General features: G+C 37.9%; 1 protein-coding gene across 1 annotated transcript in view; it reads left to right on the top strand.

Annotated features, from left to right (window-relative positions):
* The window catches only part of TRHDE (thyrotropin releasing hormone degrading enzyme), a 992175-nt gene that overhangs the window by 795029 nt on the left and 170160 nt on the right, over nt 1-26986 (top strand). The window contains exons 11-12 of the mRNA XM_063927453.1: nt 9205-9338; nt 9438-9493. Coding sequence (XP_063783523.1) covers nt 9205-9338; nt 9438-9493 — 190 coding nt within the window. The remainder of the gene's footprint in view (nt 1-9204; nt 9339-9437; nt 9494-26986) is intronic.

Raw genomic sequence — 26986 nt, 5'->3', positions numbered from 1 at the left:
GCTAACAAATTTTCTGCTGCGATCAACTCTGAATTACCCCCATAGAGTGCTGGCTGCTAACATAAAAGCTAAATGCGGGGGTAGGGAGTCATTTGGTGAATCCATGTGGCTTGTCCTGGCCCTGCAGATTTGTTGTATTACAGTATATGTTCAAAATTCTCATTGACTTCTGATATCGTTATGTTTCACAGTAGACAATGCAATATCCAATATAGAATGTGGATTTACTAGGTAATGACATATCTACCTAAATCTCCAATCACTCTAAATATACAACTCTTGTAGTAAAGCACAGTAGGAGAATTGTGAACATAATTGTTAACTTGCCATCTAACTTCATTAACTGCCATCTCAATTAATTTATGCAAATGAAAGAATTAGTGTATCAAAGGACACTGAGGACATATAATTCAAATGCTATCAATCACAAGTACATGATACTCTGTATTGCATTAACTTTTTAATTTGTACAGGTAGTGTAAGTTTATTGAGGCATACCCAGCAGCCAAGCTTCATCTGTACATCACTGAGCATTAATATTGGTCTGATCAAATTGTCATACCACTTTTAATTTTTTTTAAATAGTTGTATAACACAATATATATTATTATGGAAAATTGGAAACTGTGAACAGTTTAGGAGCATTAGATATACCAGTGTAGTTTATATAAGTTATATCACCACTTTTACCAAAATGTATTTATTGCATGGCCATTACAATAAGGATAGTTTATCAAGTTAAGTCAAGAACATAACCTGATAATCCAGTGAGTTGGTTGTACTAGAGCAGATTGATTGTATGCTTGTACCAGAGCAAATTAACTGTTTGTCTAAAAATATGACATGATATCAGATGCAGCAATTCTACTTTTTTTGCCCATGCGAATATAAATATTAGAAGGAGGAACAGGAGGGTCCAGACGTACCTGTCATACTTTATGTGATTATAAATAAGTGAATCAATCTATATGAATATACAGTACTGCTCATTCTTACAGCTTGTCAACTTGTAAGCAGGGCCCTTTGATCTGTTTTTTTTCTGTTTGACAATATCCAGACTTATTTTAATACTGGCACTACTGTATGTAAATAAATGTTAGCATTAATATTTTTGTAAATGTACATTAATACTATGAGTGGACAAATGTAGACACCAACAGAATAGTGCCATCTAGTGGATAATATTTGAATTTAACTAGTATTAGTCATTCATATACTATATATAGCTTTTTTGTTCCCATTTCATTCTTCTTTAATTTACGAAGAGCAATGCCATTTTTTTTTGTTAGATTGCTTAACTACTTTGAAAATAACTAAAATAACGGCAAGTGCAAATTATTAATTACAATGATTGCAAAACTATTTTAAATTTTATATAGGTGAACCCAGAAAGGCATTTTTTCTTTTAGAGATGTGAACTTTTCCTGTTTGATAAAAAGTTATTTTTTTCTTTAGTTCACCTTGATTCTTTATTTTTAGATGAGTTTCTCTCTCACTGACAGCTACTTTACATGGAAAATAGTTTCCATAGCAAGTTTATGTGGGAGGCTGTTTATGTCATGATCAGAAACACACAGAAAGTCAGCAACTATATATTTGAAAAGTAATTAGTATCACAAAACCATTGTTATTTGTGATGTTGATAATTCTATAGAAACCTGTAATATTACTTGTTTTATAGAACTTTTCTATGGAGTCATACAAGAACATATGACATATGTAGCTTATAACATATAGGTTCTTTTAGCATCAAAAAACATAAAAAGGTAAACATTATCAAATAGGATTTAATTTTTTAGAACCATTAAACAGTACAGTATATCTTTAAAACATTTATGAAATGATAACATTATGTAAAATGTTGATATATTCTTCTCTTCCAACTCTGTATGCCTTTACCACCAGTGGGTCCAACCATCTGCTGCCTAAGGTAGCAACATAAGTGGCACTCCTCTCATTACAGAACCCAATATAAATAATAATGCATTTGTTTACAGTGCACTAAGGGACCACTTTAGCAATCATTGTACTTCTAACATATCATAGGGGCAGGCTCCTATTGGAGACCCTTTTCTTGGGTGGGATTACTGTTAGAGCCCAGTGATCCTTATTATTAATTATTGGGAACAATTCCAAATAATTTATAAATCTGCCCATGTAAAACATACATATTTTCAATGTTATCATTGTTAGATCTACCAATAAGATGTAAATCACTCAGCATGTTCTACCAGCTCCATACTCATTGACAACTCTGTACCTGTAGCTACTCTTGTTTTATCCTTGAAGACTGTAAGCTCTCAAGGGCAGAACACTATTTACCATTTGTCTCATGTCTGCATCTCTTTTATAAACATTGTCTTTACTTGTCTGTAAATGTTCATTTGTATTTTATATGATAAATACTGTAACTTTGGTTATCCAGCAATGCAGATTTTTTTTTGTAAGTACATCAGAAAGAAAGTAATAATTATATAGACATATACATAAAAAAATTATATTCCCTAAATTTTGCATCTTCCTGGACAATCGCCTGTGATAGTTGTCTCTGATGCAGAGTAAGCAAATCTGTGGCTATGGCTTGCTTAGCAGAAACCATAATATATAAATATGCTAAGGGTGCATCATGTCAAACAAGCAAATATTTTTTCTCCTAGCATTTTTACTTATTTCTCTTGGTATAAGATAGCACTACTGCACATTCTCCAACATGGTTCCTCCAGGTATGCTTAATTTTCTAACCAAGATGGCTACTATAGATAGTACTGCACATGCCCTGCACCTTCTTGTTGCTGTGTAAAGTGACATAATGGGAGACGGATGTCTTCCACTTAGCTCCAGAGAGATCCTGCATTACTTTCATTATACCACTGTTCCAGCATCCTGCACCACTACCTGCAACTTGACTACAGACATTGGCTGGTGAGCTGCTACAACCCTACTCCACTACAAGTTCCACTTCATGCACTAACCAGTGTAACCATAGTGAGTATGGCTGAACCCACTACTCTCAATAAACCAAACTACTGGTAAAGCCACTCGACTGATGATTGGGTCAGATACATGGGGGTACATTTACTAAAGGTTTTAAAAGAGAATGGGTGAAGTTGCCCATAGCAACCAATCAAATGTTGTCTATTAGTTCTCTATTGCCTTTTAGAAAATGATAGGCAGCATCTGATTGGTTGCTCTGGGCAACATCACCAATTCTCTGTTTTAGAAGCTTTAGTAAATGTACCCCTTGGTGTCTACACTACTCTGCCATACCACCACATGTTCACACATATTGCCAACATGTAAAAGCCCCAGGCACACATATGTAAAGTACCCAGGCACACAAATGGAACCAATGCACACAGGCACACAGTGTAAACTGTCATACTGTTCTATAACTCAGAGTTACAAAAGCATAGAGTATTTAAAGCATTGAGTGTCATACAGAGACTGATTAGAGTGCAAAATGTCTGTAAGAAGAGCAAATACAGGGGTTTACTATGATATACCGGTGCTCAGGATCCCGGTGCAGGGATCCTGACTGCCAGAATGCCGGCAGCAGGGCAAGCACAAAAGAGCCCCTTGCAGACTCGCTGCAGACATGGTGGCATGCTAAGCATGCCATGCTATTTATTCTCCCTCCAGGGGTGTCATGGGCACCCCAAGAGGGAGAACAGTTGTCTGTATTCCGGCATTCGGGCTCCTGATGCCAGTATGCAGAGCGCCAGGATCCCGACAGCTGGAATATTGAGTGCCTCACCATACAGGAACTACACCCATAATGGGGTTTATGAAGTTAAAATGTGCAGAATATTATACCACATGGAAGTTTGCTATGGAACAGCAATTAAAGCATGAAAGGCTGTGGAAGGTAACAGTAGATCCTGGTGACAGGCCGAACCCAGCTGATTTAGAGGGAGCCATGGACACATAATTTATGGGAAAACTGTCAGCTAGTGACATGTGGATGGCACTACAGGAAGCATATCAGGATGCAGCAAAATTTAACACGAGTTTGACTTCCTAGTTGTGGCAATGAAGGAAAACATAGCAAAGTTAACATCAGACACAGTAAGCACAAGGCTACTACAGTTTTAGGAATGTGTACCCTGTGAAATAAATGCTGAAACAACTGCATTACAAGCAAAGAGTGAGAAATTCAAAAGTTCTAGTGTTATAATTGTCACAAGATAGGTCACAATGCAATTGACTGCAAACAGGAAAAAGTGTCTTATGTAAATCCAGAAATGTAACAAAAAATACGAGTTGGCCCTGATTTTCACAGATAACCACCGAAAGAATTGTTGTTTTATTGATTAATGCACAAGACATTTCAGCTGCAGTGATCAATGATTCACCAAGATAAATTAGTGTGAATCTATCACAAAGGGATTGGAAGTCAAACTTTAACAGCCACAAAAGTTTGGACAATTAAAGCTCACTTGAAAATTGGAACAAGAATACAAATTACAGAAATACAAAATGTGTTTACCATAGATGGGAAGCAATCCTATTGCCATCAGTATCCTAGAGCAGAGAGGCCACAGAGTTAATTTAACCAAAGGAAAATTGTGAGAAACAGAAGTGGGAGAATTATAGGCACATGGTTTTTAGCAAATGTTTGTCCTTGACACCCAACAGGGCGACACAATAATGACAACTGAGTCACAGTAACTGGAACTTTGGCAAATAATATTTTGTCACCTTGGATACAAGTGTTCAAAAGTTACAGAACAGTATGGTCACATGAATGTAGAAAAAAGGATGAAGGTGCACTACGCAAACATTACTACTCAAAATTGAAATAAATATTACAATTAAATATCTTATAAGAGTTATTGTTAATATAATTTTGGCCAAAGATATGTGCTTCCCAACATGTCCTGATCACCTCTTTATCGGGCAAGTCCATAACTTTTTGAGGGTTCACATCTGTGGCTCAGGACACCCCCTAATCAGTTAGGAGTGTTACAAGACTAACAAAGAATACTAACACAGAGAAAACCCATATACTTTGACATGGAAAACAAGTATGTATCACAGACATACCATTAGCGGAAAATATGTCTGAACCAGAAACTACCAGCATGGAAGTCCAACCACAGAAAAGATTGCCTGCTAGATCAAATATTAGCAAACCAACTAAGAGGTATGATGAGGAATTTGCAAACATCACATTTAGTGAACTTCAGCATATCCAGAAGACAATATCAAAGACTGATTGGTGTGAGTGGAAATCCAAAATAGAAAAGAGACTTTGCAAGATTTAAAATCACAAGTACCAAAGACATCAAAAGTTGTGACAGCAGTCCAAAGTTTGTGAGTCCATTTACAAAGTAACTTGTTGCTCCAGATATGAAACACTGACACAGTATTGAAACAAAAACTTGTAGAAAAGCTTCACTCATCTGCAGAACATAGATTTATAAATCTGTCAGTTAAGAAAGTAAGAAAGTTGACATTTGTCACAAAATGTACAGCACCTCAAATAGCATACATCAAATATTAATGTATTCATGTACATACAGTATCTTATATACAAATAATATAATTTTATGTTTTTATGTGCTGAATATATTTCTATGCCGTATAGCGTACTTTGTTTTATAATTTCATTTTGTGCCTGCACACTTTTCAGTGATCCTTTACAATCCATATCTTAATATGCAGTTTATAATATATTATTATCTGAGTGTTTTAATTTTAACACTTGTCATCATTTTGTCTTATCTTTCATTATTCCTGATCTAATCATTGGAGGCATGAGAAAGTTGTGTAACTGCAGCCACCAGTAAAATTTGAACAGTTCCATGTATGGAATTTGTATTGTAATTTATGTATGACAACTGAAATTCTTTAAGTATAAATCCTTAGTACAAAGGTATCCTTCTTTTAAGGTTTTATATCAAATTGTGAATTGTAATATTTAAAATACAATCTGTAACAACAGTTATAACACATTTCATCAGTCCCTATGCTAGCCAGTTGCTATGTCTACCAATATTTCAGGGAGAGTCACACTTTGTGTACCTCCTTATCATAATTACCAGAAAAAAAGTCTGATCAGTAACTCTGATGGTGGCATGAAGTAGGGTGATTTAACCAGACCACAAGTAATTATGCAATAAAATCAGAATGTACATTACTGTGCAAAAGTTTTAGGCAGGTGTAGAAGAATGCTTTAAAAAAAGAAGTGTCAATAGTTTATTTTTATCAATTAACAAAATGCAAAATGAATGAACAGAAGAGACATCTGAATCAAATCAATGTTTGATGTGACAACCCTTTACATTCAAAACAGCATCAATTCTTCTAGGAACACTTGCACAAAGCCAGGGATTTTGTAGGATTATAGTCAGGTGTATGATTAACCAATCATACCGAACAGGTGATAATGATAATCATTTTCATATGTAGGTTGAAACACGGTCAACAGAAACAGGTGTGTATGAGGCTTAAAACTGGGTGAATAACAGCCAAACTATGCTACAAATGTGAGGGCTATGGAATGCAGTTTCATGACACAGATCATACACCATGGCAAGACTAAGAGCAGCAACAAGACACAAGGTAGTAATACTGCATCAGCAAGGTCTTTCCCAGGCAAAGATTTCAAAGCAGACTGGGGTTTCAAGATGTGCTGTACAAGCTCTTATGAAGAAGCACAAAGAAATGGGAAACTTTGAGGACCGTAGACCCAGTGGTCAGCCAAGGAAACTTAGTCCTTCAGATGAAAGACACATCATGCTTACTTCCCTTAGAAATTGGAAGATATCAAGGCAATGCCCTCAGCTCAGAACTGTCAGAAACCAGTAGAACCTGGATACACCCATCTACTGTTTGGACAAGTCTGGCTAAAAGTGTTCTTTAAGGAAGAATTGAGGCCAAATAGCCATACCTTCAACATGAAAGCAAGGCCAAGCGACTCAACTATGCATGAAAACATAAGAACTGGGGTACAGAAAATGGCAGCAGTTGTTCTGGACTGATAAGTAAAAATGTTAAATATTTGGATTGCAGTTTGTTTACTAAAGAGCTGGAGAGTGGTGCAATAATGAGTGTCTGCAGGCAGCAGTGGAGCATGATGGAGGTTCCTTGCAAGTTTGGGGCTGCATTTCAGAAATGGAGTTGGGGATTTGGTTAGGATTAATGGTGTCCACAATGTTGAGAAATAGAGGCAGGTACTTATAAATCATGCAACACCACCAGGGAGGCATCTGATTGGCTATAAATGTATTCTGCAGCAGCACAGTGACCCCAAATATACAGCTAATGTCATTAAGAACTTCAGTGTAAAGAAGAACAAGTTCTGAAAGTGTTGTTATGGCCCCCACAGATTCCTGATCTCAAAATCATTGAGTCCATGTGGGATTACATGACGAGACAGAAGGATTTTAGCAAGCCAACATCAACAGAAGATCTGTGGTTAGTTTTTCAAGATGTTTTGAACAACCTTCCTTGTGAGTTCCTTCAAAAACTGTGTGCTAATGTACCCGGAAGAATTGATGCTGTTTTGAAGGAAAAGGGGTGGTCACACCAAATATTGATTTTATTTAGATTTCTCTTCTGTTCATTCACTTTGCATTTTGTTAATTGATAAAAATAAACTATTAACACTTCTATTTTTGTAAGCATTCTTACTTTGCAGCATTTTTTCCACACCTACCTATAACATTTACACAGTACTGTATATTTACTGGAAATTGGTTAGAAACAATTTTTCCACAGAGTTGAATGTATGACTGTATGTGGAGTGTATTTTGCATGTTTTCACAATGAGCATGCTACAGAACCAAACATACACAAGTACGGGTGATATGCATTTCAATTGCACCTCCACTTGCGATTGAAGAGGTGTAACAAGGTGTTCTCTTTTAACCACTTAACTGATGATTTATTTCGCCAAAAACCGCTCTGAAATTGTCGGGTTTTTTTATGAGTGAATTAGGTGAATAACATGAATTTAACCCTATCCCAAATGATTTTAGTAAAAAAAATGGGAAAAAAATGTAGAATTTTTTTCCAAAAAATATTCCCCCCAAACATTGAAACATCGATCAGGAACATCGGGAACATCGCGACCATCAGGGCTTTCATTTTGAAATCCGGGACAGCCTCGAGGTATGCAGGAAGGGGGGTATATTTACTCTCTCCAGCGGCTGCCATTGTCTGCAGCCGCTGTAAGGGGGGATCCTGCCGTGCTGACTGATCAGCAATGATCGGCAGCACGGCAGACACATGGGGAGAGTGTGGGGAGGCAGAGGGACCTTACGGTCCCTCTGACAACAGCAGCGGAGGGAAGTTTCCCTTCCCTGCCGCTGCTAACACTCTCTATCTGACTGGTCACATCCTGTGCGACCAGGTCAGATAGAGCACTTGCAGGCATGGTCGCATCTGATGCGACCATGCCAGGCAGGTGGTTAAGCAAAGTTTAGTGAGGACAAGTACAATAGAAGTAAAGGAGGTCTATGCAGAGTTGGACTTAGACATAAATACATCTGTTTCTAGGTATATAATATGCACCAAGTAAAGACTAGTGCAAGTGTGTACTTATGAGCTTGGTAAGTATCAAACTAAGAGTATGTATAAGGGGTATGCACATCATATTATGCATAACACACTACCTACTGTATGGGTGAATTAATGCATTAATTTTCATAATGGCAATGTGCAATGTGAAGCTTATATTAACCATTTGCATTTAGCTCAGCATCAGGTGCTTAGGTTTTAGACATAACTTACTGAATAAAGAACCATCAACTACAGTATCAATGTTTTTTTTTACAATGGTAATATTATTGTTTTCTGCTCAGTATTTTTCAGATAAAAGTGTATATAATTCACATAAATCATGATCGATTGACACAGAGAAATAAGGTTGGCAGGTGTGTCTTATTGCAATGACTGTAAAATTACAATAAAGCACACTATAATGATATGAAGGTTTAAAATGTTTGAGATTATTGATGTTATTTTCCTGATAGTGAGAACAGATGCTGTATAAATAATTTCAAATGCACTGTTATTTAGACTGTGGAAAATGTATTTCCTAATGCCTAACTAATTACCTCAGACAATTCGTAAGCTTAATGAGCATAAAGTACTGTTTATCATCCATTTTTGTTTGTAATGTAACATGTTTTTTCTAATTGTTTAGAAAAAATACAGTTTAAAGCACATTAAATAATTTACAATTTTCATTCCTTTTAGAATATCATCAAATTCCCACTCTGGATGAAAGCAACTGGGTGCTGGGGAACATTGATCAAATTGGTTACTTTAGGGTTAACTATGATATCAAGAACTGGAGATTACTGATTGACCAGCTAATGAGGAACTGTGAGGTACTGTAAGTCCTTGTTAAGATTTCTTTGCAGGGATTTGTTTTGATCTAAAGCTCCCTACTGGCATTATCATCCTAAATGGTTCCATTTTTCTCATAGGTCATTTCTGTCAGTAATCGAGCAGGACTGATCGATGATGCTTTCAATCTGGCAAGGTATGTTTTCTTGCAGATGTCCAACTTAATGAGCACTCTTGTCAACTATTGTTTGAAAGCTTCAATGGAGAATAGGGCTGCACCACTTTTGCTTCAATTTATGTGGATAAGTTTCACACTTGAAGAAGCATGATTTTTCTCTTGACTCTCCATGCATAACACTTCTTTTGTTCCTTTCCTCACCATACTTCCACAGTCTAAAGCACTCACCACATTTACTGATCAATAGCCGCTTCAGGGTATTTCCTTAGCTTCAAAGTCTTGATCAATTTTTCAGCAGGTTTATGCTGAAGAATAATGAGCTTCCCCCTTTTCTTTTGCTAATGAATGGATTTAAAAAATGAGCAGAAAGCTAAATTACATTTTTCAAGGGAAATACCTTCATGCTTCAAATACACTGTTTTGTTTTCACATTGCATGCAACTATTGCAGGGAGATTGTTCCAATACCTATATATATATATATATATATATATATATATATATGTATATATATATATGTGTATATATATATATATATATATATATATATATATATATACACAGTGTGCAGAGGCGGCACTCAGCGGACATGATATTAAATATAAATTAACTGGGTCCACAACAGTGAATTGGGCTTTCGGATCTATTTAATCCTTCAGTTTCAACGAATTGAGTTTTCAGATCTATTTAATCCTTTTTCAGTTTCTGAAGAAGAATTAAATAGATCCGAAAGCTCAAATCGCTGGTGTGGACCCAGTTTATTTATGTTCAATATTAAGTCCGCTGAGTGCCGCCTCTGCATGCTATATGTAATTTCTGAACATGGATTTGCAGGGCACCATGGCATCTACCTGTTTGACTTTCTGATTGAGTGCCAGATTCTTTGATCACTATATATATATATATATATATATATATATATATATATAACCAAAGCACCAGGAGGGCATAACACCAATAAGGCACTTATGGGGTATAAATTTCAATCACCATAGAGCAGGGGTTCTCAAACTCAGTCCTCAGGACCCCAAACAGTGCATGTTTTGCAGGTAACCCTGCAGGAGCACAGGTGTAGTAATTACTCACTGACACATTTTAAAAGGTCCACAGGTGGAGCTAATTATTTCACTTGTGATTCTGTGAGGAGACCTGCAAAACATGCATCGTGTGGGGTCCTGAGGACCGAGTTTGAGAACCTGTGCCATAGAGAATAGTTCAATAAATGTGCAGCTTACATTTGCAGTACTTGGAATTTTACCTATCTAGATTATGGGCCTAATTCAGAGCTGATCGTAGCAGCAAATTTGTTAGCAGATGGGCAAAACCATGAGCACTGCAGGGGGGGGGGCAGATATAACATGTGCAGAGAGAGTTAGATTTGGGTGGGTTATATTGTTTCTGTGCAGGGTAAATACTAGCTGCTTTATTTTTACACTGCAATTTAGATTTCAGTTTTAACACACCCGGCCCAAATCTAACTCTCTCTGCACATGTTATATCTGCCCCACCTGCAGTGCACATGGGGGTAATTCAGACCTGATCGCTGCTCTGCATTTTCGCACAGCGGGACATCAGGACCAAACTGCGCATGCATACGCATCACAATGCGCAGGCGTGTTGCAGAGGTACAAAGCGGATCGCCACTCAGCGATGGGTTTGTGCGATGCATCCGTTCACACGGGCGATCGCAAGGAGATTGACAGGAAGAAGGCATTTGTGGGTGTTAACTGACTGTTTTCAGGGAGTGTCTGGAAAAACGCAGGCATGTCCAAGCGTTTGCAGGGAGGGATCCTGGCGTCAGTTCCGGTCCCGGACAGGCTGATGTGATCACAGCGGCTGAGTAAGTCCTGGGCTGCGCAGAGACTGCACAAAATCTATTTGTACAGCTCTGCTACACATGCGTTCGCACACTTGCACAGCTAAAATACACTCCCCCTGTAGGCGGTGACTATATGATCGCAGCAGTGCAAAAATCGCTTGCTAGCGATCAGGTCTGAATTAGACCCTTGGTTTTGCCCATCTGCTAACAAATTTCCTGCTACGATCAGATCTGAATTAGGCCCTATGTTTTCATTCTGAATATCACCTTTTGGGAAACTGCTGGCCTTTAGTACACTACATCCTCAGTGAATCTTGTTTTCAGATTAATGATCATAGCATGAACTGTATAATTTAAGCCTATTGGAATAATAAGATCCACATCCAATCATTGTACAGTACATGAACTCTTTTAATACACCTTCTAAAACACCTTATGTACTCTTACGTAAAATGACTTTTTGTAAACACAGTACTGAACATGCACAGCATTCAAAAATGTCCTTGGAGGTGCAAGATTTCAGTTGATCTCTTGCTGTATACAATGTTCAGCCACCCATATTACCCAATACCTTTCATCATATTAGCAAATTTCTCATGTGTGTAAATTTAAATTAGGTACCTCCATACTATCTGGGCAGTACAACTAGTTCAGGTTTAAAATTTAAAATACAACTCTCTCTATAATAAAGATCCTACTTTATGCTGCTACTAATACATAATGGAGAAGTCCTGCTAACAAATATTTTTCAGCAAGCCCTCCAGCTAAAAATACAATTTGGGTTTTATACCCCTGATTGCTATAGATTTAAAGATACCAAATTCTGGCCTGCACATACTGTTCAATCATAGACATACACACTGGAGTAGTATGAAAATAAACTGTCCACTGAAAGGTTTTCTATGGAAATGACTGTATAGCTGTAATGGCTTATTCTGTCTCCTGCCTTTGTGACAATGGGGCAGATGTACTAAGCCCTGGAGAGTGATTAAGTGGAGAGAGATAAACTATAAATTAACTGTCATTTTCAAACAACCTGCAACCTGACAGTTAGAAGCTGATTCTTTATCTATCTCCCCTTTATCACTCCCCATGGCTTAGTATATCTGCCCCAATAGAGTATGTCAGACTAAGTTTATTTTTAAAATGTCAAACTAAGTTTTAATTAGTCAAATATAGAAAAATAGCCTGCTGTTCAGGGGTGCATCAAAGCGGAGGAGACACATGTGCAGTCTCCGCCCAGGCCCCCTCCTCCCTAGCAAGCAGATGAATATACTTTGGTCACTAGGGTCACTGGGAGACCCTAGCATTGTCCCAGAGTCTGGTGTACATGCACAGGTCTCCAGGAAAATGGTGCAGCAGCCATTTTCCCAGAGATTTCTCTTTTGCACATTAACAAAACAGCAGGAAAAAATTGTTGCAGGGTATGAGGGTGTGCAGTGGTTTCCCGCTGGACCCAGGGGACTCGTGTGCACTGCACTCACTGCACCCATTATAGATATGCCAGTCCTGCTGTTATTAAATGTTCTGCTGTCTCTCCAACAAATAATGTAGAAGCCATCTCCTTTTAAATAATTGGAATTCTACATAAATGTGTTTCCATCTTCTGTACATACAGATGAATAACTAGATTAGTTGCAGTTAATTAAGTATGCATCTCCATAATTAATGGAAATATCAAATGTCAGCACCTAGTAAAGGAAAAGGGTAAGATTTGTCTTGAGCTGTATCCCCTATTCATGGAAAAACCTTGCAATGTACCCCACTGGCTTAGTTACTAGCAAGTGTTTAGGGAAGTATTTTACCTTCCCACTACCTAGCACCAAGGGTTAAAGTGGGGGTTGGGTGGAACTGAGTTCCATCACCAGCAATTGTTGTTGGAATTACTTCCACTTCCAACATGGCCCTGTATAGTAATTCCAACAGAAAATCCCTGGCCACCACCCACATCAATAGATGATGCAGGCAGTGCTAGTGTCACTGACAAGCTGCAGCCACCTCCCACTTTCTCAAGCCCTGGTGGCTCAATGGTCCTCCTCCAACTTCATATAGCCCTTCCTAGTACTCACACATGCTATATCTGTTGGAGGGCATTTGTCCCTCCTCAATTCCCAGCGGGTTCTTTTTCTGTCAGGGCGCATGAGATATCATACCACCACCACTGCTGAAGTGAAGAGGAGCCTCTAAGAGTAGCAGACTCTGTGCATGCTGAAGACAAAGGTATGGAGGTATACAGAGAAGCGGGGAAGCTGCTGGAAGGACACAGGGTATGGAGCTTCTAGAGAGACAGAAGCAGAGATGTGTATAAGGGGCACTACTGTGAATATTATGTGTATAATGGGCACTACTACTGTGGGCATTATATTCATAAGTGGTAATATTGTGGGATTTATGTGTGATGGACACTACTGTTGTGGGTATTATGTGTAAGGGTCACTACTACTGTGGGCATTATATGTAATGGGCACTGTTAATGGGGAATTGTGTGTAAGGGGCACTACTGTAGACATTGTGTATAATGGGCACTACTGTAGACATTGTGTATAAGGGGCACTACTTTGTGGCATAACATGTATAAGGGCCACTACAATTGATGTAAAGTGAATAAGGGGCACTACTGTGTGTATATATATATATATATATATATATATTCATATATATATTCATATATATATATATATATTCATGCCAGTAACCATATACCTTCCTCAGTATACACACTGTCCAATTAATAATTCACTTGTTACCAGAAAAAATTATGTGCTAGTGCAAATTGAGATAAGATCAGCATTGGGAAGTATGTTGGCACAATGGTTAACTTCATTAGTCAGAATTCTGACTGGCTGAATATTGGTTAACCTTCATTTTGTAAGCCACTTACTGCTTTCAGTGTTAGAGATGCTCATACCAGTCGCAATGTGTTAAAATATAGAAAAAGCCTTTTAGTTCAGACTATGTTTGAGCTAGTTTGACAGTGTTTAAAGTAGTTTGCATTTGTGCAAGCTTGTTTCGCATCGGACCTCATTCAGGTCTGATCACTGATTATTGTTATTTTGTGCTTGTGCAGGACCCGTTTTGCTCATGTGCGAGCTGATCTTGCGACACAGGATGCAAAGCAGCAGCAGACTGTCAGTGATTGACAGTCTGCTGCTGTCTGGGGTGCAGGGAGTTGATGATGACAGCCTCCATTTGTGAAAATGGAGGTGTGTCACTGCCATTTATGTGGTGGGAAGAGGCCAGGGATCTCCATCGTAGGATGGAGATTTCCTGGCCTCTATGGGGGCGGCTTGCTTGACACTACGGATGGCAGAAAGATCTGATGCTGCATCCTAGGATGCCGGTCAAATCACTTCTGCAGCAGGAGGTATATGCGTGTAATAGATGCCTCTGCTGCATTACCATACAGCGCTGTTATTGATGCTTCCAAGGAAGCAGCAGTGATAGCAACTTCAGTCACATCTGAATAACCACCATGGTCAAACAAAGCCTGATTGCCACATTTAAGTTAAATTTGAATTATTTTGGCTGTTTTTATTTTGAACATAAACCTTGAATGCAATCCAAAGAGTAAATATACTAATACTCGTGTTTGGCTTGAGAGCAAAGACACTTGATGCGATATGTCACTTTTTCAAGATCAAACACTTAAATTTACTAAGAATCGTGTTTGACAGAATTGTGTTTTGCGATGGTCTATTCAATCGTGATTAGTCGTGTGCAAGTTCAGTTGTGTTGTGTCTGTATTCTATAGTCCTGCCTGTAACAGCATGTTTTGCAGATCACACTGATCTGTGCAGGTTTTGGCAGGACATGCAGCTCACAGGCCAGTCTATTTGTAATGTCTATTTTGGTCCAAGTTTGCTCCATGTTTATAAACATGATTCTTAGTAAATTTCCATATTGTATTCTTTTGTATCGAAAATACTTGGCAGTTGGTTCAATGGGATCAGTACAAAATCACTCTGGATGGGATCCCGGCGGTCGGAATACCGACACCGGGATCCCAGCTGGCACAATCCCGACAGGGGGGGTGAGCACAACGCAGCCCCTTGTGGGCTCGCTGTGCTCACCACGCTGCAGACATGGTGCCCCGCTACGCTCGGCACACTAATGTATTCTCCCTCTATGGGTATCGTGGACACCCACAGAGGGAGAATATGTCGGGATTGTGCCAGTCGGGATCGCGGTGTTGGTATTTCGACCGACGGGGTTCCGTCTGCCGGGATCTTGACCGCATCCCGGTTCAATGGTGTACTAACTTCTTAGAAAACAGTTATGAAAATAAGGAAAATAAGGGCACTTGAAAATAGAAAAAGTTTCTGCCCCTCAACAGTACTTGGAAGAGCCAAAGATGTGTACATAACAGCTTGTGGTGCAGTGCAGGACATAGTGCTACATTTAAAAGGAGAGGGTATAATAAAGCTTATACTTATCGAGAAAAGTGGAATTAAATTTTTTTGGGTGACTTTTTCTCATCAGAAAAAGATTTTGTTTTATTTTTATATGCATGAAAATAAACAGAAAGAAAAATAATGTGTAGTAAGGTTGATGTTTCAAAAATGGGTTATGTGAATTAATGAGTAAATGTAGGCTCAATGAGACTTTCTTTAAAGAAGATGGGAATTTCTTTTATGTGAATGCCTCTAACTGGTCATCGGTGTTGGGTAATAAAAACATATGAAGATTTCTTTCAATGATTCTAATTTTTAAGACAGCTGATTCCTGTCAAAGAGAGGTGGCGTACCTTCCTTACACATATGTAAAGTGCTGTGAAACATATATGGGTTTCTTTGGGTTGGATATACTTTTGTATTAGTCAGTGCATACCTCACTTAACTTTTATGGTGCATGATTTTGCTCATAAAGGTTTCTTTTCTATAACATGAGATGATGTGTACCGATACTCATAGTTTATAAGGTGATATCACATATGTAACGGTTTCTTTACTCCTTGGGAGTGAACTGCAAGAAGCTTGTTTATAATTACATATTTTATTTCCATGATATACAAAGTCAAGAACCTTATAGGTAAACAAACATAAAAAATATAGTATAGTATAGTATTTGCAGGGAGGAGGGGTAGCAGTGACTTTAGAATACAGTACACCTGGGTGGTGACTCTTCTGTTTGCATGTTTGGCCATGTTTTGCAGTTCAAAACCTGACTTTACTCCCATGTGTGGCTTTAGTAAATTTCTGAGTTTGAAAAACAGGTTAAACTGTCACAAGGATGCAAATTCAACCCAACACAATTCTTAGTAAATGTACCCCCTAGATTGTGATTGCTGAACCACAAGTGCAAATTTTTTACTTCAGTATTTTTGGGTTATCGAGCCAGTAAAATCAGATCTTATTTCAAACCAGTTTGGAATTTTTAAGCAAGCCTCATTATTCTAAATTATGGTCACTTGCGATTTACCAGAATTTATCACAATTTTGTTATAGATAATTACAAATTTATGCTAGTATTGTAGCATGATTTTGGGTGACTCAATGCTTAAATATAATTTTTTGTCTTTCTTCAAATATTTTTAATGTAATAACTATTTTTGTACAATTTATTTTTCAAAAATTAGATTTTATTATAATTATTAATAAGTATGTTCTGCATCAGGCTAAAGCCCTAAGCATTCATCACTCCACAGATAGGTTTGAAGCCTGATGATAAATGCAATTTAATGTAATGGTGATAAAGTTTCTCCACAATTGTCAGGACAAAGGTACTTCATAACCAGACTTTTCGCTAAAATTGTTGAAGATTATATAATGTAACTAGAGATGTACACCGGACATTTTTCAGGTTTTGAGTTTCGGTTTTGGATCTGGATCTCCTTTTGTGTTTTGGATCTAGATGGGTTGTGCCAAAACCACCCTTTTGAATTTGTTTTTTTTTGTTCCTCCAGTATTATTAACCTCAAAAACATTCATTTCCACTCATTTCCAGTCTATTATGAATAACTCACAACTTACAATATTGTTTTTAGGCCAAAAGGTTGCACGGAGGTACTGTAGCTGGATGACTAAGCTAAGCAACACAAGTGGGCGGCACAAACACATGGCCCATATTGGAGTGGCACTGCAGTGGCAGACAGGATGGCAGTTAACAAAATTCCCTTTCAAGTGGCAGTGGAACATTTATTTCTGCTGTTCAATTTTGTTGTAATAAAAATCCAATACTTAATGGCTGCATGGATTTACTATGTGGGTACTACTCCAAGGTGTAATATTTGGATTATAAGTGATGCTTGCCACAGCAGAGGTGACCCAGTTTTATCTACATTGTATTGAAACTTTTTCTGCTTCTTGTGACAAAAACTGATTTTTCAAGCCTTTGCTACTTTTTGTAATCCTAGTGACTTTGAGACTAAATTTCAGGATAGTTGCTAAGTCTACATTAAAAAAGAAATGTGCAGATGAAAGTAAACCTCTAACAAAAGTGATTAGGACTGAAATATAGCCATTGGTGTATGACAATAACAGTTAGCATTTGAGACCAAAATCACATTTCTTGCAAATGATTATTATTTTTTTATTTTCTTTTTACAAGACAGTTTATCGATTTATTAGTCACCTGTAATGTACATATAAACGAGTCTGGCTCTGGAAAGTTCACTGCAGTTTTCTGTCAGCAAGAGAATGCCTTCCCTCAGACAATTGCTCTTACGAACCATTGTACTTAAATAACATTTCTGTGTGCTACAACCTGCAGCCAGCTTCATTAAATATTTTCTAACTGATGTTTCTTTATTAATCTGTGATGTTTTATTTCAATGTGATTATCTCTGTAGTACAGGGCACACAAAAGGGCAATTTCTTCCAAGTACAAGGTGAGCTAATAGTAGTGACCTGTTACAGTGCTCCTGTCTGGGCAATATAATTTTTTATCCCTTCTTCAGCTACTTAAATTAACAATTTTCAATAAATAATGAAAAAAATGTTATGTTTGTATTTATATAAAAGGGTACATGTTAACAACTTTAAAAAAACATATAAAGAGACGTGGTTAATAAAACATTTCTCTAGCAATATGTATATTGTCAGAAACAATAAACCACATTATATTTTAAACCCGAATAGGTAAACATGTTTTTACATCATTCAAAATCATTAAAAATGTGAAAACATTTGGTGGCAATGTTCTGCTGAAATACAACTGTTATTTTGAAATACATTTTAAAATATGTCTTAAAAAACTAAAATAAGTATTTTTTCTATCTGTGATGATGGGGGCCCATTAACACCTAAAATATGATCTGCAGGATGATCAGGGGCTGGCTGGCAACTTTTAGCTTGGGGAGTAAATGCAATGAAGTGGCCCCAGCTTCCCTAACACTGCATGGCAATGGCAAAATGGATGTGGCAAAAAAAACTGCAGGCGTGGCTTATATAATGGAGATGCAATTTAAATGTATAGTGAAATACCTGAAAAAGCATTACAGTATGTCTAAGAACAATAATCAAATCCATCACCTAACAGCCCTGTCTAACAAACGGAAACTATTCTAATGATATAAAACATAGGAAACAAGGAGCCTAATTCAGATGTGGATGGAGTGGCTATCACTTCCTTGGAAGCAGCAGTGATTGCACTGTATAGTGAGGCAGCAGGAAGTGTTTATTACAAGTAGATGCCTCCTGTTGCAGTAGTGATCTGACCGGCATCCTACTGTAGGATGCAGGCACGGGATCACAGATTCCCAATCGGGCAGCTAGAGGCACCTGTAGGGACATGTAAGCCACCCATTGCAGAGGTCAGGAAATCTCCATCCAATGATGTAGATCCTTGTCCTCTTCCCTACCCCTAATCAAAGGCAACATACCTCCATTTTGGGAAATTGAGGGTGTTGCCATCCCTCCCCACCCCAAAATAGCAGCAAACTATCACTGACAAGATTTGTGTTTTTAGTAATAAGGTAACTCACAAACATCACCTGTCATGACCACCTATTTTAGCTAGTAATCTGAGTTTGGATGAGATCCTGACACTACCATTTAAAAATACAAATTACTGATGGTAATATTTTGGATATTATTCTTTTACTACAAAAGTGAGAGTTGTAGGGGCAATCACTACATTTGACTTCATCTAGTTTTAAAGTACTTATGAGCTTTAACATTTGTCTCATCTGCACTTTCTCTATCAATGTCGTGTCATTATTTTGATTCTGCAGTATATGTGAATTGTTCTTTGTTTTGCTGTAATAGCTTTGTCAATACTTTGACAAATCAATCACAGTGAAATGCATGTAAATTTTCACTGTATGCTATGTCTCTTCTTGGTTCTACTTACACTCTTATACAAATGTAGAAATACTCTTTAGAGAACAGTGGTGGATAAAGTGGAAACAATTGAGCATATTCTTAACTTCTGACACAGAACTTTTATCAGATCACTTTAATATAATTCTTTATGATCTGTAATCCCTCTCTCTTTAATTACCTTTTGAGATAAAGGGGGGTATCCAATTAGAGGTGAAAAAACACCAGGTGCGAAAAACATTTGTTTTTTGCCCGTTTTTCTGATGTTTCACTGATATTGAGAGTCTATTCAATTTGGATCGCCCTTAAAAAAATAGCTTGCCTCCCAAAAACACAAAGGTTCAATGTTTTACTAGACAATTCTCTCAAATAATAAGTATTTTGACAATAGCAGATTTTCTGCATGCATAAGTAAATCCCTTGTAGAGAAATACTGCACAGTTCTTTCCAATAGTACAAATATATTCCATGGTAGAAATTTGCTAACAGCTAATGGGTATCCTGAAAAGCACAAATACTGTAATTTGCACAGAAGCAAGCTATTAAGAAGATCTTCAGAATACTCCAGATTAATTGGACTGTTATGACATGTCACAAAGTTCTTTTCAATAGGCACATATCATTAGCGCTGTGGCAAGATATGTGGCAAATCTTGCACAGAGTCCAAGTTAGCTTCACTATAAAGAAATATCATTGGTAACATGCTTTTCAAATGATACAGGCAGATTAACTTGCTGAGCAGCTCAGAGCAGGAATCCATATAGGTATCATGACAAGGCAAAATCAGACTGATTACAACCCACAAAAGAGTGTCAAAAGAGACTCCCTATACAATCTGAAACATCCAATCAACTGTCAAAATCCAAGCAAGATTCTATCTCCAGCTGCAGCAATCAGTTATCAGAATAAAGCCCAAAGCATTGAGACCTAGGGGAGGATTTAGTTAGCCACAGTAAATTACAGTAGCTAATTAATCCCTGGAGGTTATTTAATATTACATCAATAGCAGCAGTATCACTGATTTTCTTTCTCCTACCCAGAGGGAGGAGAAACAACATCTATGATAATTGGCATTTTTTTTCGCAATCACAAAAACACATGGATCCAGGAAGTTATCCTAGATCCTGTGTGTTTTGCATGAAAATAGGTAAATTTCTCCATAAAAAAGAGGGCATTAATTGAATTGCCTAAAAAAAACTTTGGGCCAAAAATTGTTAAAAAACTTTTTTTTTGCAGAAAAATGTACTGCAGCTATTTGAATTCCCCCCTAGTTTGCATAGCTGACTGGTTACCAGGATACTTATTGTAGCTCACAGAACTAGCCTGACCCATACTTGCCTACCTGACCCTCTCCATGAGGGAGAAAATGCTCTGTTCCTGGACTTTCCTGGTAATGTATGATTGCCATCACCTGTGGTGAAACACCTTTCTTATCAATTAACTAGCTCACCACAGGTGATGGCAATCATACATTACCAGGAAAGTCCAGGAACAGAGCATTTTCTCCCTCATGGAGAGGGTCAGGTAGGCAAGTATGGCCTGACCACACAGCTGATTGATTACCAGGATACTAATTATAGCTCACATAAGTAGCCTGAGCATAATCTGCACTTATTATACTGTAGATTCTAACTCATGATCAACATTATAATGCACTAAGATCCATTTATATAGTTACAGTTGTGACATGTGGCCTGATCACAGGTTGGCTGCAGCATGCAGATTCCTAATTATCATGAATTTGTGTCAGTGAAAAGACCACTCTGTACATGTGCAGAAGGGTGTAGTACTGGTGACCGGCGGTCTCCTGACCGCCGGTCACCTTACCGACGCCGGGATCCCGGCAGCATACCGACACCGGGATCCCGGCGGGGAGGAGCGAGTGCAGAAAGCCCCTTGCGGGCTCGCTGGCGACCTGCGGTCGCCACGGGTTCTATTCCCACTCTATGGGTGTCGTGGACACCCACGAGTGGAAATAGTCCCTGTTGGTCGGCATGCAGCATTACATTTTCCCCCATCTTCAAATCAGGCCCATACTTAGGTAATGCAAAAGGAAAGAAAAGACCACCCTAGGTTGAAAGGGCGCTATTAGGTTGCATTTCTAAGCTGTAAGCTGCTGCCTGGAATAGGTTAGTCACACCTAAAATAAGGACAAAGCAAGGGAAAATGTAGGCAGCGCTAATCAATGAACAGATGGATTGTCTGTTAATACCACATTTAATAAAATAAGTTAAAAATTAATTCATACAATAAGTTAAAATTGTTCCATATGAAATACACTGTAGGCATAAAGGCTCATAGTCACCATATATCTTAAACATACCACATCTCACCTGTTCCTAATAGTTCACAAGGGACTTTATAGGTTTTGCAAGTGGACAATATGTTTTCTTAGGACTGACAGTGCAGTCACAGGAGCGGTGAATTTTGCTTCCACCGCTGGAGGAATAACAGTCCCAATAATATAAGTTCAAACTGGGGAGTCCTCACTAGAATTGTGGTGGCTTGATAAAAGTCCGGTCCTTTGTAACTGAAACAGTCTAACTGTAGGTCCATTGATGGTTCAGGTGATGATGGGTCTTCTCAGTGGGTTAGGGTGACAGAAGAGCACACAGCTGATGCATTTCGAAGCCAGAACTGCTGCTTTTTCAAAGGTGACTTGTGGTCTGAACTAGCAGTGTATTTATACCTGAGTTAATTACTCCATAACCAACACATGATCAGACAATCCATCTATTACTTTGAAATGGTAAACATAACATTTAAAACTTATCTCTATACAGATGGCTTAACGTTTATCTTGGCCTTTAATAGGATTAATTGAGCCAGGTCAATCAGACTTAATCCCCTGCTGTAATGACTTAATCCCCTCTCTGTATTGTATTGCAGCTGAGAACAATAGATGAAGTGTTTATGTTAATAAACCATGGTGTGCCTAGGTGCGCAAAGAACTCAAGATAAAGGTGGACCCATCTGTATTTATTATAATTAGACTCAGAGGCAAATGAAGTGATGGTATCTAACTTTTTAACACTCAGAAACCTGTTAGCTTTGTATAAAAACCTGGGGCACATCCGGATTGTGGGTGCTGGAATGCACACGGAGTCATCTGGGAATCGAATCCGATGGCCTCATGCACTGGAAATCATTCTAAGACTAAATCTCTTTCTGGGTACAAGATGCGAGTGGGGTCAAGCAACTTCAGGTCTGTGACTAGCAGCTTGTGTTCCACAGTGTCCGGACTGCACCACATCATTTCTGGAAGGCCAGATGAAAACAATCACTTTCCAGCTACCAGACATGAGCAGGGTTACGTGACACTCTGGACCGTGACCCACAGCTCGCATTCCACAGTGTACGGATCGCACCACATCATTTCCGGGAGGCCAGATGAGAACAATTATGTGACTTTAGAAACACGTGACGTCTCCTCTATTGCATGCATCGCCCACTATTTCCATAAATATTGAACCCAGGCTTAATCATGTCATCTGGTGCGATGGAATGCAAACAATATCACAATATCAAGCAAACAACTGTTTAGCTAGGCAAGATTAAGAAACCTATATATCAGCAGCTTCGCATAGACACCTGGGTGTTTGAAAGTATTGGGTTTGGTATTTATTCCAAAATCAACACAAGGGGGTGACCGTTATAAAAAACTCTGTAAGCAAGAGTTGTTTTGGATGCTTAAAATGAACAGAATATTCCCTGCGGGCCTGAACGAGTCAGTAGAATTAAATTGTATTTAAATTGTATTTTTGCTATGTTCCTCTCCTTCTTCATTGTGGTAGTTCAAGTCAGTAACTCCACTTAATTGAGTTTCTGTTTGTGGCTCTTAGGTCGCTTACAGTCTTTATTTGCTTTATTCTCTGTTAGGATCATCAGCAATTAATGATTGTAGGTCATTTTATCTATGGAGTATATCCATTGACTATATAAGAAAAATTGGTATTGTAGTCTATCTGTGTAGGTAAAACAATGAAACATTTTATTTTACTGTACTATATGATGTAAAGTACATGGTCTAATTGGTACCAGATTTATCACTGTAGCTCTTTCTGAATTATGTCAATAAGAAGCTGCAGATATATACAGACAGAGCCATGGTAATCGTGGCTCCACCTGTGCCTGGGCGCACAAGCTCGGGTGCACCTTTCGCCATGTCCGTGATGTTCACGCACCCCATTCACTTGAATGGGAGCATCTCAATGTGCTCCCAGCATGACTAGGCGGACAGATCACCTAGTCACGCTGGGAACACTTGTATGCAATGCAGTCGTCTCAGATGAGCGCTGCTCCATATGTAGCTTTCTTAATCTTGCCTAAACAGCTGTTTGCGTGATCATGTGATCTTGTTTGCATTCCATTACACCAGATCACATGATCAAGCCTGCATTCCATATTTATGGAAGTAGCGGCCAATGCATGCAATAGATGAGACATCATGTGTTTCTAAAGTCACGTGATTGTTCTCATCTGGCCTCCGAGAAATGATGTGGCATGATCCGGACACTGTGGAACGCAATCTGCAGGTCACGGACCAGAGTGTCGCGTGACCCCACTCACGTCTGGTAGCTGGAAAGTAATTGTTCTCATCCAGCCTCCCAGAAATGATGTGGTGCAGCCAGACACTGTGGAACGTGAGCTGCTGGTCACAGACCAGAAGTCGCTTGACCCCACTCGCGTCTGGCAGCCGGAAAGAGATTTAGTCTTAAAATGATTTCCAGTGCATGAGGCCATTGGATGCGGTTCACTGACCGCAAATCAGGTGAGTCTGTGTGCATTCCAGCACCCACAGTCCGGATGTGCCTCAGGTTTTTATACAAAACTAATAGGTTTCTGAGTTTTCAGTCCTAAAAAACACTATTGTCCACTTGCAAAACCTATGAGGTTCCTTGTGAACTATTAAGAACAGGCGAGATGTGGTATGTTTAAGATATATGGTGACTAGGAGCCTTTTTGCCTACAGTGCATTTCATATGAAACAATTTTAACTTGTATTGTTATGTATGCATGAATACATTTTTAACTTATTTTATTAAATGTGGTATTAACAGACAATCCATCTGTTCATTGATTAGCGCTGCCTACATTTTGCCTTGCTCCATACTTAGGTAACCCTACTATCATGAATTAATTATTTTAAAAGGTTGGCAAGTACAGGTATATGTTATGTGACACAGTGCCCAACTGTGATAGGCATAGTGAATCAGTTAATAGTAGTCATTGCAAGGGCCCATTCTAGTCTTGTTTTATTAGCACACAAAAGGGCCACTACTAATATCTATTAGTCAACAATATGGCATATTTTTGTCATTATTAAAGAGTATTATAATTCATTATGGTTACATTTTCCATTTTTTCCTTTTATCAAACACCCTTAGGACCTTTTAGTTTTTAAACTAATCAGGATGTCATCTATTTTCTTTAATAGCCAGTTTGAGTCTGACATAATGTCAAATATAAAGCAATTTAGTATATACATAAGTCAATTGCTGTAAAGGTGCTATATTACTTAAACCTCTTAAAGTTATTGATGACTTTAATAAAGCTCCTACCAGTCATTTTAACTTTCCAGGTAAATGTACAGGCAAGGTTTTTCTGTACTACTACAGTATGTTGCTAACATATATTGTTCAGTGCTGTGAATGTGGACACTCTCCTTGCAAATTCACCATGTCATTCTAATGTCTGGGTTGGCTTCACATTTTCTGAATTTATCGTGGAGATAATTCGCATCTCAGTGATAATTTTCCCTTGGCAATTATAGCACCATTTGCTACTTTGTCCCCAGAGGGAAAATGAATGCACTAGAATATATCCCTGAGTTCAGCAGCTTGTTTTAAAGAACAAAGGAAGGTCAATATGCTGTAGAATATAGTGAGGCTTAATTTTGTCTCTGTCTGTCTCATTAGCAGCTCATGCAGTTTGAAAATAGAATGTTAAGAGGTCAAATATTTCTACAGAAAACACCTTAGAAAAGACTGTATTTATACCATTCTTTTATATATAAGGAGTTCAATGTCTTTTATACCTTTTAGTATCTTTGGGAATATATTACCAGAAAAGATTGCTTCAGTGTGCTCATGTTAATAATGAAATGAGCATGCTGGCATGCAAGAACGATGTGTAACCATGGCATGCCACTATTTCCCAGAACCAATTTTTCTTTTGTAGGCGATATTGTGTGCAGTGAATGATGACTGTATTATACTGCATAATTAAAGAGCAGCTTTTATGCATTGAGTTTTCTGACTACTTTGTTTTGTGTACTGCAGTATATTCTCCATTGCTCTGTTTTAAGATCATTACTACAAAGAAAGTGCAGAATACAATAATTGTGTATTAGATAATACTTTTTAAATACAATGTACTTAGTATGAGCAGAACACATTTATTTAACCTGTGTATATAGTCATATTTAAAATTTTGATCAATGCTCAATCACATAGCGTTTTATTGAAGATGTCCATAATGTTGTAACCTTATAGTGCTCACATATTGAGCTGGTGTCTGTCATTTTTAAAACATCATGTGTGTGAGTTACATCTATATTTGAATGGAAAACAGTAAAAACAAATAATATTTCATCTAACTCACATATGTATCACAGAATATATTACTAGATGAGATTAATAGAATTTTCCATTCTGGTTGATTTGGGGCATCACTGGAAATAATGCATTGCCTGGCTTGCTGCAAGTGATAAATAAATATATATGAATTTTATTGTAAAATATTTTTCGTACAAAGGAATATTTATGAGACGATGGTAGATAAATCCTTGTATAATATATACAATGGAAGTTATTCTCATACAAGGTTGAAATGCATTTAATTATCTGCAAATATGCCATTATTGTCTGCCTAGTACATACATACTGTAGGTGTATTGTCACAAAATGATCTAAACAACCTTTTGGAATATTGTAAGTGAATGGAAATGGGCAATAGTGAAAAGAATAAAACAATCACTTAAAGTCATCAGAATGTGGATATGGAAAGACTGTTACTGTATGCTGGCAGTGGTGAAGAAGACTAGAGAAGGGTCATGTCACTGAATGGAGGGAAGATAAAATGATCAAATTTAGACATGTTTAGCTTTATGTCATTTTGGAAAATTAAAGTACAAGTGATGGTGAGAAGTTGTACACACAGATGAAATAGAAGGTGATAGGTTAGTGGAGGTGAAATAGATTTGGGTATTATTTGCTTTGAGATGGTGAGAGGCTGAAGGAGCATGTCACATCCCAAAAGAAGATATACAGTATAGAGAAAGAAAAGCAAAGATCTATGAAAACTGCCTTGATGAACCTCAACATACAGAGAGTATGTAGTGGAGGATATTCCAGAAGCAGAAACATTGATTAAATAAGAAAGGTAGGATATAGGCAGGAAAGTGACAGTAGTGCTGTTAATGCCAAGGGAGTTA

Source organism: Pseudophryne corroboree, chromosome 6 (assembly GCF_028390025.1).
Source record: "Pseudophryne corroboree isolate aPseCor3 chromosome 6, aPseCor3.hap2, whole genome shotgun sequence".
NCBI classification, from domain to species: domain Eukaryota; kingdom Metazoa; phylum Chordata; class Amphibia; order Anura; family Myobatrachidae; genus Pseudophryne; species Pseudophryne corroboree.
Note: the sequence above shows the minus strand (reverse complement) of the source record. Positions and strands in the feature narration are given on the sequence as shown.